Source organism: Brachionichthys hirsutus, chromosome 10 (assembly GCF_040956055.1).
Source record: "Brachionichthys hirsutus isolate HB-005 chromosome 10, CSIRO-AGI_Bhir_v1, whole genome shotgun sequence".
NCBI classification, from domain to species: Eukaryota; Metazoa; Chordata; class Actinopteri; order Lophiiformes; family Brachionichthyidae; genus Brachionichthys; species Brachionichthys hirsutus.
Window position 1 is genome coordinate 5590692 of NC_090906.1, and position 21979 is coordinate 5612670.

Here is a 21979-nt window from a genome sequence, read left to right on the forward strand (position 1 = left end):
TGCTAATTAAAGAAATGCTTTGTTCAATGATTTACTAGGATTTTTACAAATACTCGTATGTTTTTATGTAATTTCATAATAGTTATACAATGTATCACTGATCTCTTCTGGTTGTTAAATTAGTTGGAATTGCATTGTTGCTAATAAAGTTTAGAAAAAGGAAAAAAAGAGGACACCAAAAGGTAATTTGATATCGATCCAAATATTGAAAAAGTATCACAGCAACACAAAATTAGAACCAACAAAATGCAGAGAAAACAAAATGTCACCATTACCACTCCTAATCGCTAGAGGCGGTATACTCTTTGCATGACACGGGTAAAACAGTTGCACTTTTCATGACGTTGCAAGAATAATGCAAACGTCACGGACGGAGCTCTCAGCGGCTGCTCGGGTGTAGAATGGGAAACTCCAGCCTTCCAGATCTTCCACACTGCCTCCAAGCGCTTTTCCTCTTTTTAACTATTTTCTGTTCGCTGTCACGCGGTACGGAACTGAAGTTTGTGACGTGCGGCTCAGTCGTTAAACTGTTAAATACTAAGCACGACGTCAGACTGCACTCGCACGACGTACGCTACGGTTCCGGTGAGTTCTCCTTCTTTAAATCATTATTAAATCTATTTATTTACACTGATGATTTAAACACATGTCACAATAATACGGAAAATAAAACATTGTGTACAATTTTCTCTTCTTTTTATTTAATCACCACAAAATCATGATAGATCTCTGTGTTGAATAAAATCTTCTGTACATTGACATGCTTATATTTGTGTGTGCGTGTGTGTGTGTGTGTGGCAGGTAGTGGGCAGCAATCTGTGACGGGGGTGACTGCAGTGGAAGACAGCAACAGCTACTGGAGCGTTCGAGGGACAATCGATGCGTCGTGCTATCGAGGTACTCCAGTAAAGTGCGGCCAAACTATCCGCCTCACTCACGTCAACACGGGCCGGAACCTCCACAGTCATTACTTCACTTCCCCGCTGTCCTCTAACCAGGTGAGTGGTGGAGATCTATTCCCAATCTGGTGGTAAAATCAAGTATAAATAATTAGAATTCCTTTCATTTGTAGGTGTACGATAAAACTGAGTGCGAGTCCTCTCAGGGGGGTATCAGAGGGTCAAACTATCATGGGAATGACGCTTTTAACAGAACCAAGTGAAGAACTGGAGTGGGATGAGTTGTAAAACATGTGACGAGAGGTTAAGAGAAACGATGCAAATAAATAATCAGAGACGCAGGTTGTCTTTTACTTATAGTGAAACCTGTAGCAGAGGTTTTCGGGTGTATTTCGGTTGTAAACGGCTTCAACACGCCAGGAAGTGAACAGAAAAACAACTTCCCATCACGTGGAAGTGCCACTCAGGTCTCCAATAGGAAGTCCGGAAGGACATAGTCATTATCAGTGGTGCTGTCTTCACTAGAGAAGCAACAAGAAGCCACAGAGTTTGAAAAATCCAAATAGAAATAGAAGAAAGGTTCCTCTTCCTGCCCCCCCCCCCCCTATCCATTGTTCTCTGCTCACTTTGCCCACAGGAGGTGAGTGCGTTTGGCGATGATGGGGAAGGGGACCACCTGGACGAGTGGTGGATTCAATGCGAGGGGGCCCTGTGGCGGCGAGACGAAGCCGTCCGTTTCCGCCACAGGGCCACCGATGCGTTGCTGTCGGTGACGGGGGAGCAGTATGGACGGCCGATCCACGGCCAGAGAGAAGTTCACGCCATGTCGCACCTCAGTCAGCACAGCCTGTGGAAGACGATGGAGGGGGTTTTCATGAAGCCCAGCGAGAGCCCGGCAGGCAGCCAAGACTACAGCCAACGTCACACAGAGCTCTGACCTTGATGCTTCTCTCTCTGTCGACCTCTCTGTTCCTGCCTCTATGCCAGCAGCTTCTACCCCCCCCCTCCCCTTCCATCTCATTTTTCTATCTCGTTATCTTTCCCATCAGCGTACGTCATCATGCAAAGAGACCGTGCCAGAAATCTGTCGTGAATCAAGGTACAATGACTTCATCTTGTGAATTCTAAACGACCTCTGTCACGTGTTGCGTCGCCGGAAACGCAGCTTGAATTCTAATAAGGTTGAGCAGCTGCGGTAAATTCAGGCTGCTGATTTGTCCTTTACAGCAAGAAGAAGACGTGATCATTAAAATGCTGTATTTCGTATGAAGGCTGAGCTTTGTTGGTGTGCGACGCTCCACTATGAAGGACGGGCATTTCTCCAGCGCCGTGATGAGGCCGCCATCAGCAGTCTCATCACGGCGCCGGAGGCAGTGCAGCTTTTGCAGACCCTCAAGTCAGTCTTGTGGTTTGCTGCACAAAGAATCATTGTGACACTTGTGCCTTTACTTTTTTTTTTTTTTTATGTAGCAGGTGTTTAAATTGTGACGCCATTTTGAACATTTAAAAATATCAAACATTGTGTTTTTTATGGCGTTTGTCAGCTACATTACCTAAAACAACTGAGCCGCTGTTACTCAAATGACCTTTGTGCCCCCTCAGTGTTTCGTGTAAGGTGCCCGTTGCATTACCTGCTGTGAGCACATTTTTATACTGAAGTCTGTTTCACATCAACGAACCGGATTGCTGTTCGTTGGGAATCATTTAATCAGTGTTTAAGTGCAGGGGAAAAGTACAGTGTTATACATTCATGCTGTCTCTGTGTGTGTCATATCAGTTCACATGAGCTGCAAACATGCAAAGAAGACCTCAGATTAATACAGTTTTTATGCATGCCACTGTTAGTGTGAGGTTTTTTTCTTCCATTTTCTATATTTAAATGTCTGCTTCACGTGTGAGCCTAACTTAAAATGATCCGCTGATAGATCATAGATAGATCACAGGCTTAATAGATTCACCATTCCAGTACCAGCATTCATTATGAAATGCATTTAAACAGTGGTAATCCACTTTACGTGATCATGCAATCTAAATGACCTAATAAATACCACTTCAACCACAACGATTAAAACAAATTGGGTGTACGTTTCTTCTCGTCTGTGTTTGCCCTGTGCACACACTGCGTCAAGATCAATAGTTGAGGATGCAGGTTTCAACAGGGCAGGCTTTTGGAGTGCACAAATGTGCACCAGGATTGCAAAGTTTCCTCTAAACTAAAAATTTATTCAACTCCCCTCCATTGGTGCAAAATGTCATTGAAATCATCTGTTCGAACTTTTCAAGGTAGTGCACCAATAAATAAATAAGAAACAGTAATGAACAAAATGTCTTTGGCAAAGTTAAACAAGTCATGAAGAGACCAAATATGGCGATTGAGCAATAAATGTGTGCAAAAATGTTGATAAAATCTAATATTAAACTTTGCGTTGCCGCCATTTGCTGAAAATCTGAAGCATGTTTTAGAATTTAGAAATGGCCTTTCTTGCAACATTAAAGATGTCCAAGTATTTGGAATCACACTGTTTTCACACTCTTCCAAACAATTGAAATCTATGAATATTGGAGATATTCTGCAAATAAAGAAACTACCGGTACTGTAAACCTCCTCTTCAGAGGTAATAATGGTAAGTTATTCCATTCAACAGATGGCAATGGAAAACTCTGGCAGAAGGCATGATGGTGGGTTACCCTCATCATTCCCTGCAAGCTGTTCCTCTAACCCTCAGCTTCTTCACAGATGCCCCGGTCTGCGTGGGGATAAAGCAGCGAGGAGCAAAAATGTGGAATATCTCAAATGGTTTTCTTACCACATTTGAATTAAATGCCGCAAGTAGAGGTGGCCCCTGAAAGGTGTTGAACTGGATCCTGATCAAGGTGAAGATGTTTTGGAGCCTGGTCAGAGGTATCCTCCACCTTCTAGTTGTCTAGTCTAGTTGGCGCAAACATCTGTCACAAGTAAACACAGAGGCCTTACATTTCTATCAAAACAAGGTTTATTGCATAAACATATATTGATTTATTTTTTTCTTACATTAAACAGATTAAACTTATTTGCATTTTTTTTAAAGATATCCACTCAATTATTGACTATTGCTCTTTTCTGTCTCCTTCTCTAAGCAGCATGCCAAGGTTTGTGTATCATATCTGTGTTTAGTTTCTATCTCTATACAATCAATAAAAACAAGTTTTGGTAAAAACTAAGCCCAAAAGCAACTTTCAAAAACAAAAAATAATAATAATCATGAATTGACTGAATCCAGTTACAGATGTACATAACAGTGATGTACTGTAAACTTAAAAAAAATTGATAAGAGGTCTTTAAAATGAGTCTCCCCTCTTATTACCATGCAAGAATGTCTGAATGGCACAACTCTTACACAAAGATAAAGTGATCTATGCTGGTCTCAAAATTACCATGAGTAGACAAAGGTGAAAATGTGGCCCATCCCTCAAATGTCGGTGTGCTGAGAATATGAAAGACATAAACTGACTTACAAGGAGAAGTGTAGCTTACATTATACAGCAGTTAATATAGGAGTATGAGGCAATAATGACTATAACACACAATATATTGTATTCACTGTAACCGCTAACGTTCCACGGTAAGGCCTGCAGACTCGACCCAAAATGAATTGAAACACAGACGACAGTGTTGCCTTGAATTTGCATATTTGTGAAAATGCCCTCTCCTGCCCTCTGATTTGATTCATAGCTGGCAGAAACTAGAAAAAATGGCTATTACAGTATACACTGGAAAGTCCAATATGTGATAGTAGTACATAAACCAAGGCTGTTCCACCTCAAAGAAATACTAAATAGATTTCCCCGTCTTTCCAATTCTTGAAGATCTTAACATGCATACTGATTTACAGTATAATACATTTTTGCTGTGATAACTGACCTTACAAAGTTTTTTTTTTAAGAAAGCCCTCTCTCCTTTTGATCCATCTTTGATATTTGATCCAACCTACATAAACTCACAATGTTACACATTAGGTTTTTTCCAGCCATCCACTCCGACAAAAGGTAAAAGAACAAATAACTACCGGTAGGTATTAATGGGGGAAAACCAGTCTCCAAGTAGACAACGTCCAGAGGGAGCACCATGTAATATCGAAGCCCACGTGCAGTATGCTGCTGTTGTAGAGCTGGGCATTTATTCCAGATAATTGTTCCAGCATAAATCTTACTCTAACCATTAATACCACAAAATAAAGTCAAAAATAATAGGACTTAAATTTATCTTGGTGAAACATACTCCACTGGCTCTTTAAATTACTTTAACTAAACTGAATCTCGGTTTGAATGGCAATTTCCTCACGCAGCCCTATACATATAAAGGAATCCTCACATTTGATCTGTGGTCCCACTGGGCTTATTCAACCTTTGATGGCTCCATTATAAGACAAGGAGCAGCATTGTAAACTCCTAGCAAGGTCCTTCCCAAATATTTCCCAATCGCAGGAGGCTTTATAAAGCTGTGATGCTGTCAGGTCTGAACACAAAACAGCACCGAACCCAGAAACTATGGCAGCTGCAGCAGCATTTCCCCTTCAGCCACATCTGATTTTGAGATGCAAACTGGTGCAACGACACAATGATGGTTGTAAAACATATTTAAATGCAGATCATATTGCCCTTGCGACGTTGACACAAAACTCATCAAAACACAAACTCAGCTGTGGTCGGTCTGGACCTGTGAACACCTTGTAAAACATGGTAGTTCAAGCACTGAGCTGCGGTTCTCATTTCAACCACTAGGGTGCGACCTTTTCCAAGACACGCCACAACAACACGCGCTCATAGCCCTGCTGAATATCCCTGATTTGTCTCAGTAGTTTCTACCCTTTATACATTTATGCTCTTTGAAAGGATAATACATTGCACAAGCTAAGTAGTACTTTATATATACTTTGAAATCCAGGGGAACTGGAGTTAGTAATGTTTGGCTTAATGGCAGTGTACATACTGGCATGCGTGGTTTACATTCACCACAGTCAGGCGGTATGATGATATGCTGAGGCGACACTTTACTAAAAAAGATTAGTAAAAAAAAACACACAAAGCCTGGTCTGATATTTAACCAACATCATAGCTCCACTTTCATTTGGTTTGACATTGCTCGCATCTTACCTTTTATTTACATTTTCTATAATGCTACAGGGCTTCTTTCTGAAACCAGGTCTTGAGGGGGGGGATGGATGGGATTGTTGTCCTTTAGGAAAGTTCAATAATGCCGTAGCAGGTGGTAAACTAATCTCCTGACGCTTGATGAAATACACGCCAGCAGTACCCGAGGAAGAAGAAACAGCCACAGAGAATTGCCGAGCCGCCACTACGCTTCACTGTCCTCTTCCAGACATGATCCATGGGCAGAGAAAGTCACCGTTTTGTTTCATCGCTTGACATAACAGCATCCCCAAAATCCTCTGCGTCCTACTGTAGCCAACCTCTCATTGTGCTTTTGGTTCAGAAGAGGCGTCTTGGATTTTGGACTTGGAATCCGCGTGTAAATTTAGGCCCTTACAGAAAAACATGAACTGCTAAAGTAAGTCTGTGAAGCCAGCCGCAGTGTTTTAAAACAAATCTGATGTGCAAACGTTGCTCTTATGAGGGATGATATTCAGGGGAAAGAATAATTTTGAGACTGCCCTAGTGATTCAGTTAATTCAAACTGCTGATAATTAGCATATTTTGCCAGCAAACATTATGTTAAATTGGGGCAGAATTATTTTGCTTCCAACTCTGCAGTATGTTTATGGCCAGCACGGTCTATCACACACCATACATCTCAATCTATCAGTGAACATCAAGAAAATAATGAGACATAGCAGGACAGTAATGATCCTTATGATCCCTCACTAACTACCGAGTCGTGCTGCTTGTAGATACAATAAGACTTCAAATGCCCCAAGATTAGTGAACTGAGTCAACGACATCTCAGTGTCTCACAAAGGTGTGATCTTTATACATGACTATATGCGATAGGACAGGTTTACTATACATTTCAATATTGTACCCACATTCATTCACAGGTCACATTCAATGCCACTCGGGTAAATATGCCATTACCCACGATGACCACTGGTTTATTTCTGAAATCAAGAATTGCTCAAAGCACCTGATAAATATTTTTTCGGTGATTAGAAAATCAAGTTTAAAGGGCGGTCCTGGTCTTGAAAACAAGCAAAATAAACATTTTCATTCTCATGAATGATATAAAAAAAAAAAGATTATTTTCCTTCCTCGGGTTTTCCTTGAAAGTCCAGTTGCTTCTGTATGGTTCAATGCAAAAACAAATATCTACCTCACATTGTCTGCTTCTGCAAAGTAAGTTAAAAATAACTCAGCTGATTGTTTAGAGAGAAGTGCTCGGATTGTGGCTTGTCCAGCTTTGGCTGCGGAGACGAATTGTGAGGTTACGGCTGTTCTGTCCACTCCCCACGCTTCACAGTGCAATTGGCTACTCCATGCCATTTCGCAGCATCTGATTGGCTGCGATGAGCATGACGCTAATGATGAAAGCCATAGCAAAGGCGCAGATCAGGCTTTTCCTGACACATGTCTGCCGGTTCTTCTTCTTGGGATGGACTGAGGGAATGAGAGTGAAGAGGAAAGAAGTGTAAGATCAGGGTCATCGGATTCTGAGTACAAATGTTTACTCCAGATCAAATCACGCCAAATGAAGTGATTCCACTCATTTCAGTGACCCTGGAAACCTAGCATTTGAAATTGTCTTCATCACTATTGTTTAGTTATTAGAAGAAATAGCATTTTCATTCATTTTTCCTCTTCCTTGATCTTTTTTGTGACAGTTTTACATCGTGTAATTCATAGATACACCGATTAAATCAATGTCCCACAAGGTGGGCCTTAAAGATGCTGAGAGACCGTTGCAGGTTTTATGTAAAGCTGGAAGTTTAATTCTTCTACCTCTCTGTGTGAGCTGAAAGGCCCTTTTCCACAGAAGACATCATCTCAGCAGATTGAAAGAGGAAGTGGAGGACAGACAGGATGTGTCCTACAACGGGCCTTGCAGCAAGAACACCGACCAAACATTTCCTCTCTGTCAGGTCCCTCAGTTTTAAAGCATCACACATTACATTAATAAGCCGAGTTAGAGTTCTGAGTCCTGAATCTATAAGATGGTCTGTAAAAGGCATGAAAGTCCCACTGGACAGGAAGACTGGAAGGAAGCAAGGATGAAAGAGGGAAGTCGAGGATGTGGGAAAAGGGATAAATAAGGGAAACCAAGCAGGGGTTTCTCATGAGAGGCTCTATACCACTTCATCTTTTCTTTATCCTTCTTCTCCCTCCTGTTTTAATGCATGTCTTCTATTATTATTCTACTCGCTAACTCCAAGTCGCATCCTTCCTTCAAGACCAGAAACTTTCACAACGAGAATGCCAAGCCCGCAGTTTCCTGATCCCTTCTTCGGCCTCTTATCTCCTCCTTCACCGTCCCTTTGCTGCTAAGTTTCTGCATTTCCTCTCGGGTGACTCTTTTTAGGAGTCCCTGTGGCTGCAGTTCAGTTAATCTGGATTCAAGCAAACACTTCTGGCTTTCAAACCCCTTTGCTCTGTTTCTACCTGTGTCCGAGTCTGACTCACTAATGTCTTACGAGCTTCTGTTTCCATCTTCTCCCTTAAGTAACATAAATTGGTCTTTTGATTCAAGGAAAATGCTGCATTCACTTCTGCGCTCAAGCATGAGCAATTATCCATTAGTCACTCCAGGCTTTGAAACTCAAAGAAATGCAAGCATTTCCTTAATTCCTACATCTAATAAATAAATGTATTATTTCTTACATTATTTCTCTCCCTGCTTTTGGTATTTCCCCTCTGCAAAATGTATTATTATTATCAGAAATATAATATTTGCTTTTGCCCTGACCTTTTCCTCTCATTATTTTCATGGCTTTAGTTAAATAGCTGGAGAGTGTGAAGGTTATGCCTCTCTTCTTCTCCCCAACTGTTCATATTGGTCAATTGTTTGTCATAAACCACAGAAAAAGACAATAGACCTCAAAGAGAATAGCATCAGACCCATCTGACATGCTGTTGGGGATTTTAGGAGTAAGGCAGGTCAGTTTGGCCCCGTTCCCTGTAAATAAATGAATGTTTTTGTCATATGTGTACTTACAGCATCAAATGTCCTCCCACTTACAGCATCAAATCCTAAGCACAGGTATTCATAACAGCTTCCTCACCTCCCTCATACTCAGGGCAGTTTCCTGAGGTTTCATTGAGGCTCTCCTCTTCGGTGATGATGATGTTCTCTATGTCCTTCATCGTCAGGTGGTCCCTGAAGGCATGGAACAGCACCTGCTTCAGCTCATCCAGAGACAGCTGCTGCATGTCAAACTGCAGGGGCACACGGCAATCCATTCACAGACACAGTCGTCCACAAGCTGGCTTGTTGAGGGCAGATAAATATAGACAATAAGAATGAGCCGAAAATTCTGATTCAAATAACATATAATCTTTTCGTTTTTGGAGGCCTCAATCAGTATGCACACATATGCATAAATGGATAAATACTGCAATCACATCCTTTCTGCCCCCCCCCCCCCCCCCGCCCAACAATCCATGCACACATTCACACACCATCTTAAAATCCACAATCTACATACATCTAGATTTTTCACCTCACTAGCATCCTCAAATACAATCAGTCGCTTGGTTTAGCACAACAGATGGACGTGCTGAGGCAGCCGAGGCAAAGAGGGAGAAAATAGAGAGCTAATGGAGAAAAGAGATGATGTAAGATGAGAAAATATGGATGTATGCAGGGCAAGGGAAGCTGAGAAAAGGGAAGTAGTGGGAGACACAGATGGAAAACCAGACATGTTTGGTGGTAGAGATGTGAGAGTAGTAACGGTGAAGAAGGGATGCTCATTTCAGCTCAGAAAGGATTCATGCTCATTAAATGCAGAAAAGAAAAACAAATCTTAACCTCATTCAGAAAACAACCGACTAACATCATCTCAACAGCTTTTTGCCTCGTTACCACGAGGTTTCCCGGCATCAGCAAGTCACAAGCAGTGCAGAACATATCACGTCACATTTAACCACAGCATATTGTGTCGATATGCACTAAACAAAAAAAAGGTAACACAATAAATGGTGAAATTAAAAAAACCCAGTAGACAGAACATTTAGTCTCGGAGAGTAAAAGTCCTTGCCAGGCTGGCTGTATTTAAATGTAAACCCTCAACAACAAAAATGTTAAACAAACTATGTTTAATGCCACATTCACTGATTTAATTCATGATTTCATGCATTTATTTAAATGGTAATGTTTATTTGGTAACATTGCGTATAGGTGTTCTCTGAATACACCGTGGAACCAAATGCACTGAAGCAATCTTTTAGAGGCAACACATGCACATACACGAGGACAACATTATACACGTGTGCAAGCATACATGCAGAAAACATTCATGCATTTGCATGCAGATCACTGTGTGCAGATGCATACACAACCACAGGAGGACAATAAGACATAAACAATATGGGTAGCAAACCTGGACCATTAGAAGGAATGAAAACGTAGCAAATAAACACACTCATTAAATCACTTGTTTTCTTTCTCTCTCCTCTCACGCCACACATAAACACAGATACATTGTCGTTGAGAGAAACCCAAAAGAACTTGAAGTGTAAACATTATTAAGGAATTGGCCTTTTTGCCTCTTTATAGTTGCAGCCTTTTAATTTTTGAAAATTTTAGTTGGAGCAAAGAAAAGAAACAGAATATCAACAACCGTTGATGTGCAGTCAGGGGAGGCTGTGCTGCTATCTGCGATAAAAGTAAAGTAAAATGAAAAAAGAAATTAAATCTTTATATTTATCCAGTGATTTGTACTGAAAAGTTATTTTACATTTCAGTTCAACAGCTTTAGATTTTTTAATTTTTTTATTTAAAATTGCTGAATTTTCACGTTTATCGTTCAAATACTGAGAAGAGACGTGCGGCGAGGCAGAAGCCAGCTGTGCCTCACCATAGATTACACAATGACTCGGCTAACTGTGCTACATGCATCGTATTGCTGTCTCTCTGTATGTCGTTATATACTATAGCTATATGAAGTAAATTACCACAGTTCAGCTGATGTATATAATGTAGTGTTTTTGTCTTTTTTGATGTAGTCAGCAACTGTATATGTGTAACGTGTTTCTTGTGCTGAGTGATCATAAAATGGCTGAAAACGAGGAACAAGGTGAGGCACGCAGTTTTTGTGCCTCATGGTAGGGGGCTCTTGCCATCCCAGGGATTCTATTTTTTAACTCACCGACTACAGAGTATGTTACAGCTAGTGCTAGTGAACTCCAGTGCAGCAGCTTGACTTCACATTTATAAATAAAAGCAAGACCATAATAACGGGTTAAAAAAGTGCTTTTTTTGTGTGTGCTACAATTTGTATGTATAAAGAATGCTGCTATGAGAGTTTTAACTTAACCTGTTAACTGCTGCCAATCTGATCCTGATGAAGTCAGTGCCTCACCAGTCATGAGCCTCACCGCACGTCACTGATACCAACATAAACAAAGGTGTTTCCACCATTAAAATGTATGGTTTGAAGACTAGTTTATCGTTTCAATTTTTGATTGACAGAGGTCTTAGGCCTGAACTAACACTCAAAAACAGCATAAAGTTAGATATTCATGTTTTTGGAGGAAATCTAAGCTTCATTTGCATCACTGGCGTTTGCTTCCACAGCTGCAAAATGAGCCAGCATTTTAATGAAGGTTTAATTCAGTTCTCATCACATGATGAAAATATTTCACATTTCTAAGGAAAAACAAAAGTGCAGATTGGACATTGTGCCCTTCAGCAGTGACTAAAGATGCTGCATCACACCCTCCCTCCTGTCTAATTCTTCCTTGGCCTCAAACAGCAAAAAAATGTTTTAGTCGATCACCTGTCTGCTTGTTCTTCTGACCCATCTCTGAAATCAATCAATGAAAACAAACAACAAGTAGTGTTTCTTCTGGGGTTTTTTTTTTTTGCATGGAAAACTACCGTATCACTAAAGCAAAAATATCTGCACTGATTCTGTTTTTACCAGTTGTGTAAGAGATGGTAAGATAATCCATCCACCTGAAACATGCGACATATCAAAATGCCAGCTAAATATCATCATTATTACCGAGGCGCGCCTTAGGCAGACTGCAATAAATAGCACAAGACCCTGGTCTGGAGCGTTTCTGGTGTAGAAATACAAACCAAATATTGTGTGTGTGTGTGTGACTGGTCTCAGAGGAAGGAACCAGATGTGGACGTCCAAAGCTGGCATTGTTATTTCGGGGAACTGCCAAATTCTGTAGCATTGTCGAGAAATGATCATTCATTTAACACACAGCAGTTCTTGCTGGTCATTACTGCAGCCAGCATGTGACAAATTTAGAACTGTGTTGTGTAACAAAGATGAACATTTTAGCACGACTTTTGATGCTTCTCTTGATATACCCACAATATATTATATACTTAAACCTTATCTTTCTTGTCAACAGATTCTGAAGCAGTGGGGTTGTGAGGTTTCACAGGCTTTGACAATAATATGGAGATGATTGGAGGCTTGGGGTTATGATAATGTACTTATAAATACAGTGGCAAAGGAGGAGCTGAAATGTTCCCTCCAGTGGACTGTGAGGTCATGTTTGCTTAAATCACTTTTGCCGAGCCTTTCTTAAATTGCAATGATTATTATTACCAATTATAATTATTGGTATTACTCCATATCGCTCATCCATAGCCACAAGCTCTCTAAAATGGGTTTTGCATAAATCATGAAGTTGTAGATTTAGTTCAATCACTGATTACTCCTTCAAACCAAGAACCCCAGAACTGATATATGTATCCTCTAAAAAAAAAATAAAAAAAATAAAAGGCATCTGCGAAATGAATGAAATGTGCTGACATGACTCTAATGACATATTTTTTGGCTACTGGTCAATGAAAAAGGATCTTGCAGACCCGCATGCCCCCGTCTCTGTACTCGCTCAGCACAAACAGACTATATACATTATTGCGATATTACAGAATAATCTTTTTTTTCTCTTTAGGCACCGTAGTTTAATTTAGAAAGGAAGGAGTGGGCGCTCCTTTTTTCAAAAGTGAATTACCGACTGTCAGCAGAAATGCGGTAACTTGTGTTTTCCAGAGCAGATATCTGAGTCTCCCAGAGGCTTCACCCAGACCAAGTAGAAAATGAACAGACAAGACAGTATTTTCTGCAATACATTCAATCAAGCAAGATCTGCTATTCAACAGGCACAAAATGTGATTACAAAACTTGCCAACTCTCGTCTCCCCAAAGTCGATCATTATGCATCTCACTGTGCGAGGATATTATCCGAACATATTGAACTGAGCCATTAAGGCCCGCCATCAAGTCCCCCTTCTCCATCTTTCTCTTTTCAATACAATGACTCTTCCTGCCTCCCTCTGAGGCCTGTGAAATATAAACATAAACACACACACACACACACACACACACACACACACACACACACACACCCACACACAAAACACGGCTCTTGCAGTCCTCAGAGACTTCCTCCCACCATTTCATCACTCCTTCGCTCTTCCTCCTCCTCCTCCTCTCTGTTCCTATGCTGTTCTGGTCTTTGCTTTCACTGCTAGTGTGGCTTTTTCTCTGCTGTTTCTCTCCTCTCGTTTTCCATCTGTTTCTTCCTATTTTCATTTGGCTTGTCTCTCTTTGTGGGAGGTGAAATTTTGAAATCACCCCTGAGACATAGACTGTCTGCGACCTTCATGAATCACAGTCTCTCGTACTTCTTTAATTTTCTCCAACACTCCTCTTTGTGTTTTCCTTTATATTCTGGTATGTGGGGCACCTCCCCACCCCCCCCACACATACACACCCCATCGCCACACATTGTCCAGCTCCTCTCCCTCGTTTTTCATCTCTACCACCCTTGCTGCTTGGCACACAGTTGTCCATCTCGCTCCATCCCTCGTTCAGATGCCTCTTAATTGAAAAAGTTGCTTTATTTCACATGATTTAGAAAATAATATACAAAAAAACCAACATTTGTTCCATTAATTGTGCATTTTCTCATGTGTGGACAGCATAAATAAGTCGTTTTTAAATCACATTTTTTCAGAAGGATAAAGAACATAAAACATGTGTGTAACCTGATACACACATTTTCTCATTTTAGTGAGTCATCCTCAAAATGTTTCTCCCCTTGACTCAAGGAAAGATAGGAACAGCTTCCCCAAGAGCTGTCACACCAACCTCTCTCTCTCTCTCTCTCTCTCTCCACACACTCAAAAGGCACTTTTCATTATTGTTGCATGTCTTACCTCAGAACCAAAAAAATAGAAAAAATAAAAACACACTCACTCTTAAAACAGAACCACATTTAAAAGCATTTAGATCAGCAGATCAGCTGCAGCCTTAATTAGCACTGTGCCCAGTTTGGGGGGGGGGGCTCAGGCTTTCCTGGGGTAAATCTCTCAAATCTTTATTATGCTAATACATTCTGCAACACTGAATAAATAATAATACACACACACACACACACCAGAACCCAAAAATATACCATTAATTCTCAGCAGGTCTCTTTTCCCTTCCAGGCAAGAGAAGAAGTCGCTTGTGTTAGTTAGAGAACAGAAGAGACAGGCGAGCGTTCTGAGAGTGTGTGTCTGTGCAGAGTCCCTGCAGGAACCGGGACTGTGCTTAATAATGACTGCTGAAATATACAGACAGCAAGTAAGTGGAGGTGTTGAGGCATGGATATCATAGCTGTATAGGGGGACATGTCCAACCCACTTCTCCAGACGATTAGTTCAGTGGGGAAATATGACAGGCAAGTGGAAAATAACATGGAAAACGTAACTAAAAGTGAAAGAGAAGGATGGAACCAAGACATGAAGACGAAAATCCTTGTTTTTGGCAGCATTGCTTCACATTAGCTGATACACCTTGGCACCCGGTGATAATACATTTGTTTCCTTTAAAAACAACAACAGAAAGCATCGAAGCTGGGTAATTGTTGGCGATTACTTGAACCATATTAATTTCAATATTTGCTCATAAGTTAAAATTCTACACATGGAATATTAAGTTATTTTAAATCTTAGTATATGCGGTTAGCAATATTTAGCTGATGCCGTCCACTTAACTTGATGGATTTTTCTGTCACACTCCTCAACAGTCAACACAAACATGACTGCATTCAAATAACCTTTTGACATGAAATGTGACTCTAAATATTTGCTCCTTGATAGCAGCGTGTAAAAATGTGTGTGTAAACAGAGCCTTTAAGATGCATGGCTAACAACATAATCTTTGATGTGCGGGCCTCATTGATTCAGCGCAGAGGTAGAAATGATTGGAAGACGAATGCAGTGGAGGATGCAAAGAGCCGCTTTGATTACACTTGTACGAGCCACTCGGCTCATTGATTTAACATTAAACAACAATTAAAATCCTAAAGGAAGGACACAATTGAACGACAGTTTCATTTGCATAATGAAAACAGAAATAGACCCATCCATCCGTTCCATGTTCTACAACAACCCATCAGGGCTGATGTCTGTCCTAGGGAGGACCAGAACAGTTCAGCAGGACTGGTATGTAGACAAACAATTATTCCTGCGCACAGCTGCAGCCAGAGGGAACCTACGCACGCACGCACACACACACTCACACACACACGTGCACATACAGAAAGTCCCCCCAGTCATGAACGTTCCTGAGGCAACAGCGCACCGCTGTGCTCAATACATAATATTCAAATAATGATTCAAACATCTGAATACTTCACTTGGATGACAAAATGTAAGCATCATTTTGCCCGTGCTGGCACAGCAAGTATTTAGCCACCTCTGAATATAGCAGTAAATGTTTAATTTCTAAATGTAATAAAAGCTGAACCTTTTCTTGTGGAGAAAGGCCCCATGCTGAAATTAGACTGAGCCCCTCACATTTTAAATGCACAAAGAATGGAAGTGAAACATGATGAAGAATGTGACTGTTGAGAAACAATCATTCATTCACCTGCCAGAAGATGCTGTCAATGGTGTTGCCCAGAAATCCTTCTCGGTTGTCGGCTGACAGCAGTTTTGGGCCCAGTATCGTCATGAACTCCTCGAAGTCCACTTGGCCGTCCCCTGCGGGCGGGCGGGCACGCACACGCACACGCACGCACACACACACACACACACACGAAAAGACAGACGGGGACAATAGAGAATCAGATATACAAACAGGAAGGCTGGCAGACTGGATTTAAATAATGCATTCTATGCTGAAGTTTACTTTCCCATGAAAAACAACAAACAACGCCCAAAGATGGATCAACAGATGGATGTGTCATCACCCACCCGCACAATATACCCATTAATAAATAACCTTTCAAATAATACTTGTGCACATGTACATGTATATATATCGCAAGCAATTGTGGGACCATCCATCCTCTCGTAGATGAGACGAGGTCGTCGACAGCTTTATCCGCCTTGCAGGTCACGGCTGTTGCTGGAGCCTATCCCAGCGGACTATGAGAGGCGGCGTACACCCCGGATGAGACGCCAGCGCGTGCCAATTGTGGACTATTTTGCATCAAAGCAAAGATGAAGGGATGAACTCAGTCACGTGTTGCGGATCTAATAATGAATCTTTAAATAAACTGATTTAACGCCTAAACCTATGGCCAGTATTAATCTTTTGCCACAAGTCTTCTCCATTTCCCGTTCATTTCCTGCTCCGCTTGTCGTTTGTTCCAATGAGAAGCATCTCAGAAGCGTTAATAACACTTGTCTGCCCAAATGTCAGCGCTGCTTTTGCTATTAGAAGGAAAAAAGCAGTTTATTTTATGGATGGATAATTTATGAATAATCCTCCAGAAATTCCCTTGAAAGAACTTCGCAAATATGTTCTAATTACATGTCAGAGACACACATATGTCTTTCAATAAATTGATTCTAACTAATTGCTGCACTGCAAATAGCAAATATGTAATCAAGCAGTTCCACGTGAATGAATTCAGTTTCTAATAATGTTCCAAAGAAGCTCTTTGAAGTAAATCCTTCATTCCCAGCATGGTTGGTTTTCTTGTGGCTGGACTGTTTTCCAGCGTTTTTTCTGCTTTTCTTCAATGAACATTTATTGCCTTGCATGCACATTAATTTTTAGTTATCAAGAAGATACTACCAGATATGAGCTAATTCAGATTTTTAAAAGGATTTGCTATGATTAAATGGGTCATCTGAAGGCCTGTGCATGTTGTCTTAGCACCTGATTTTAACCGACTTGCGAGTTGCTTCAGTCGAGTTGCAGGATTTTAAGCGTGATGCTTGAATTCGCCTCAGAATAAATGGCAGCGCTGCTCTCAGGTGGCCGGACGACTCACTGAGGCAAAAAAAAAAGAAGCTTTTAGCTCTGACCTCTGACATTTACTCTGAGCTGAAGAATCAAGTGCAGGCAGAAAACAACCTGTTGAAAGATTGACTAGTTTGCTTGTGACTGCGTGGAAAATACGAGTGCTCTGTGACCGTCGTAGCAGAGCTGGAACGTACCGGGTAGCGCTGGCAGCTTCTCCTTCCGTTGCCTGCAGAGGAATTTGTCTTTGATAATTGGGTGTTGTGCGTTTGTGTGCGCGCCTGCTTGCATGTGTTGTGCGGTGCATGCGTTGTGCCTCACCATCCATGTCCAGCCTCTGCATGATGATGGCCAGCTCCACTTCACTGGGCATGTAACCCAGGGAGCGCATGGCCATTCCGAGCTCCTGTTTGGAGATGAAGCCGTTTCCATCCCGATCCAAAACACGGAACGCCTCACGGATTTCTGTACGACAAACCACACAACGTGTTGCTGTTCGTCAGTCTGTTTTCACCGTCAGAGATCATTTAGTTCAGTGAGAAGTTTATGACATATATTACATATCATACATGCATCCATCCGTTTTCTTGTCGACGAGACGACCTCAACCGTCTCGTCTGCAGCTGCTTATCCGCCTTATCGGTTGCTAGTGTTGCTGGAGCCTATCCCAGCTGACTACTGGAAAGAGGTGGGTTACACCCTGGACACATCGCCAGCACATCACAGGACCACACAGAGACAAACAACCACTCTCGCACACACTCACACCAGCGGACAATTTGGAGTGATCATTTCACCAAAAGTGCCTGCTAATCTTTGGATCGGGGAGGAAACCGAAGAATCCGGGGATGCAGCACTACCCGCTACGCCACCGTGCTGCCGCATATCCTCTGCAAATGACTATTGGGATTCAAACCCAGGTCCCCCACATTCTAGGGTGAGGCTTGGACCTATAATGTTGTTTATTTGTTGGAATTTTGCAATTTACATTTTTATTTATTATCTCCTTGACATTTTATGCTTTTGATCCTGTTGTTCCTGCTTTGTATCTTGTCACAGCGCAGATCGGAGTGTTTGTCATTGAAATAATGGACAGAAATAATGTAATGAAATAATGAAACCTCTACACCAGTTTGTAAAGTAAACAATTCAAATTATGGACACAAATAAAAACATTAACGCTGCATTTTCATTGTTCACAAATCATTATTTATCAGTCTTTATTTATTCAATAAAAAAGATTTATTGCCCAAAAAAGTATGTGAAATATTTTACTGCAGTTTTTACCTTCTTTTGCAGCCTCTTCTATGTAGTAACTGATCTCCGGCAGCAGCTTTGGTGTTTTTCAGCTAGAGGTGATGTGTGGGCTGGCCTTTACCGGATTTTTTATATTTCTGGTGCTTGTTGATGATGCTTTTGATGGGCGCCCACATCTAGGAGGGTTGTGGTCACGTCGATTCTTCTCTAAGTGATTGTCTTCCATTGGATGGATGGAGCTGGGATCTTCTGGAGATGAACTTCTGTCTTATCAACTCGTGTTTGCTGAGTTTTACAACCATAATACTATTGTACTGTATATATAATATGTTTATCAAGTAAAGAGCGCTTCAGTTGTGTGACTGTCATGTGCATCACCCAAATTGCCCGATCCTGTACATTCTGCACCACCTTGCAATTATATCCGTAATACCACAGCTTTGATGCAAATCTAACAATCTTTGCAGTTTCCTGCATGTTTTGTCAAAAATAGAAGTGCCCCCACATTGAGCCCACCTCCTCCTGAGGGGCCCATTAGCAGATTTGAGCAGGTAGGTGGTGCTGAAATCAGTGAAATGTACTTTATTGTCTTACGGTAATATCAGGCTCTCTCTTTAAGAGGAAGTGCTGCAACCAGTCTCAGGCAAATCAAGGTGAGAGTGATCTCCTGCCCCCATCCCTTCTCTCTATGCTTGTCTCTATACATCTTTACATATTACATTTTATAAACCCTGCAGGGCCTTTACAAATCCCTCCGCACAGCACAATCACCAACGGCAATGCCAGGGGCATCTCCGGCTCTCCCATCCCCAGACAAGCGGCTTCTTTCTAATTTTTTTAAATTGCAAGTAAACACGCATCTTCGGAGGCATCTATCTGTTCAAGCAGCGCAATCACTCAAACCTCTGAGGCTCTCCTCACAAAATGCCCTGGCTGATCTTTGGCTAATTGCTTGTCAGTCATTTGGCACCATCAGAAGGAGGGCAGAAACGGGAGGAGGCTGAGCCTTGAGCTGGGGAGGAGGTGATTGAAATGATTGACTTGACAAAGACAACAGGGACAGGACAGACGTGTGAGACTTTGTCGCAGGGGAACACTCCATTTTTGTGAATCTCCACACTTCAGGGGTCGAGAGGATGTCATTTCAGCGGATGTTCGACGTTTGAGCAAATCGTTATAGGAAAAACACAATGAAGGAGAGTAACATCACGCTGCACAGTGGAATCCAAATCACAGTTTCATACAGACTAATCCTTTTCAGAACCAATACAATGAATTTTACATGAAGTTCATCTCTCAGACTGTCATTAATATTCTCATCCTGACATGCTGCTTCTTCCTAAAGTTAGTTGACCATCAAGCCACTGCTCGGCCCTGCGATGGGTTGGCGACGTGTCCTTGTTTCTCTCTCAAGTAAAAAGTGAGGAGCAGATGTGAGGCTGGGATGAAGGTGAGCCAGGACCCCCCCCCCCCCCCCACAAGAGGAGGTGTGATGTTTTTGATGCATTTGTATGCAAGGCAGCAGTGAAGAGTAGATTTTCAATCAGGTAAAAGTGAGCTGCTCAGCACAGTATTGCTGTTCATTGCCTGTGTGCGTGTGTGTGCGTGTGTGTGTGTGTGCACGCTTGTGTCAAACCAAACCCCTAGATCTGTATCTGTATATGTTCTCCTCGTGATTGATGAAACACCCCAGAAGCAGAATAAAAGGATAGCGGCGATACATCTCAGCGGTGATTAACCATCAGCACTAACAGATGACCCGGGAAGAACCCTCAGCATTTCTCTGGAGCCGGATTTGGAGTTTTCAGTTGCTGGAGACCACAAATATTTTGCCCACATCAAACAATTCCATTGGTTGTGTTGAATCTGTAGCCGACAGAGTCTCGATACGGCTTTGTCGTGATATCTGGAGTCTATGAATCCAAAATCAATTTACATAATAGCTCTCCATAGGGCCAAACAACTTTACCCTTCGCGATGTCCTTGACAAAACGCAGATAGATGCCGACCAGACTAATGATAATGAGAGGTTTGAGTCGCTGTCGCAGCTCCGGTGCATTAGAGCGACTGTTTTTTGGGAGATTTGCACAAGGGGCTTTGGATTAAAAGATCTGTGAGACAAAGTATTTCATACCAAAGCCCATTCGAGCAAACTACAATGTATAAACACAAACAAACAAACAAACAGACAGCTGCAGTCAAAAACTGGCTCTCATGCTCTTTGTCCTCAGTTAATGAAGGGGTTGCTGGGAGGCTACCAGAGCGAGCCATTCACACACACGCATGCCTACGGATTGATCATTGCACAGGTTTACATGCTTTCAGAGTTCGGAGGAAGCAGGAGAACCCAGAGAAAACCCAGGCAGACACGGGGAGAAAATACAAACTCCGCACGGAGAGGGCTCGAACCTGGAACCGCCTCAATGTGAGGCAACAGCACTATCCACTGCACCACCACGCTGCCCTAAATAACGACGTGATTCAGAAATGTAAACATAAGCTAACCAAAATGACGCTGAATTTAAACTGGTATCCTTGTCTTTCTGTAAACATTCAACGGGTTTTCGTTTAAACTCAACATATTACATTATTACATTACGTCAGCTCCGGAGGTCAAAGGGCAGTTTATTTCTCCGCCCCATCGATTTAAAACCACAGATTTTGGCATAAATGTCTCTTGAACTTGGCTCAGGATAAGGACATCACTAAACTGCCGACACCACTTCATTTTAAAGACCCGTTCAGGTGACAATGAAAATGATCCTCGTGCACATGAATCTGCGACCCAAAAATACTGTTGTTGTGTAAAAGAAGGGCCAAATTGTAAGATGAAGTTATGAAGTAAAAACCATTGTGGTGTAAACGGCCCTTAAGTCCTGTGACACTTTTCATTTCCTAAGTACAATAATTGGAAGCAATGCATCAAGTCAGGCCCTGACAGAATGACTCGATGGAAAAAGTGTCTGTGGAGAATTGAAGTGTTGTAACTGCATTGTTCCTGTGGTGAAATGTTAATTGCCTCCACCTCCACCTCCACCTCCCTCCCTCGCTCTCTGTGTTGCACACTCACCTCCCAGCTCCTCCGTGGAGATGCTGGTGAGCTGGAAGGCTTCGCTGCCTTCGGTCAGGGAGGTACTCAGGTAGTTGTCTGGATAGAGTAGGCCCGCACGCACATGGTGGAATGGCATCTTCTCCCTGCAGGGCACACATGCAAAGAGTCTAAATAAGCCTCGAATAAGAGTGTGTGAGAGAGAGAGAGAGACCATAAAGGTAAGGAGGATTAGAGCGTCACTGTTTTCATGCGTATTCAAACCCTAGTCCTTTTTAGAAACACAATCTCCAGTGAAGGGAACATTGTTCCTTCCTCTCTGCTGATGCTGGTTCTGAGGAGAAGCCGCTGTCTCCTCGTGGTAAAATCACAATGACAAATTATGCAATCACGTTGTAGTTCAATGGAGCCACAAA

The 21979-nt window shown here is 41.9% G+C and overlaps 2 protein-coding genes across 2 annotated transcripts; one reads left to right on the forward strand and one right to left on the reverse strand.

Annotated features, from left to right (window-relative positions):
* Nucleotides 1–365: 365 nt before the first annotated feature.
* Nucleotides 366–3423, forward strand: sdf2 (stromal cell-derived factor 2). Its single transcript, XM_068744587.1, has 3 exons — nucleotides 366–585; nucleotides 802–998; nucleotides 1537–3423. The coding sequence occupies exons 1-3, from the start codon at nucleotides 402–404 to the stop codon at nucleotides 1834–1836; spliced, it is 681 nt and encodes a 226-aa protein (XP_068600688.1). The 5' UTR covers nucleotides 366–401; the 3' UTR covers nucleotides 1837–3423.
* A 3939-nt stretch (nucleotides 3424–7362) lies between these two features.
* On the reverse strand, nucleotides 7363–21705 carry caln2 (calneuron 2). The gene is made up of 5 exons (XM_068744737.1): nucleotides 21585–21705; nucleotides 17579–17722; nucleotides 15935–16047; nucleotides 9110–9263; nucleotides 7363–7490 (listed from the first exon to the last, which is right to left on the reverse strand). Exons 1-5 carry the CDS (start codon nucleotides 21700–21702, stop codon nucleotides 7363–7365), a joined length of 657 nt encoding a protein of 218 aa, XP_068600838.1. The 5' UTR covers nucleotides 21703–21705.
* Between the last annotated feature and the right edge of the window lie 274 nt (nucleotides 21706–21979).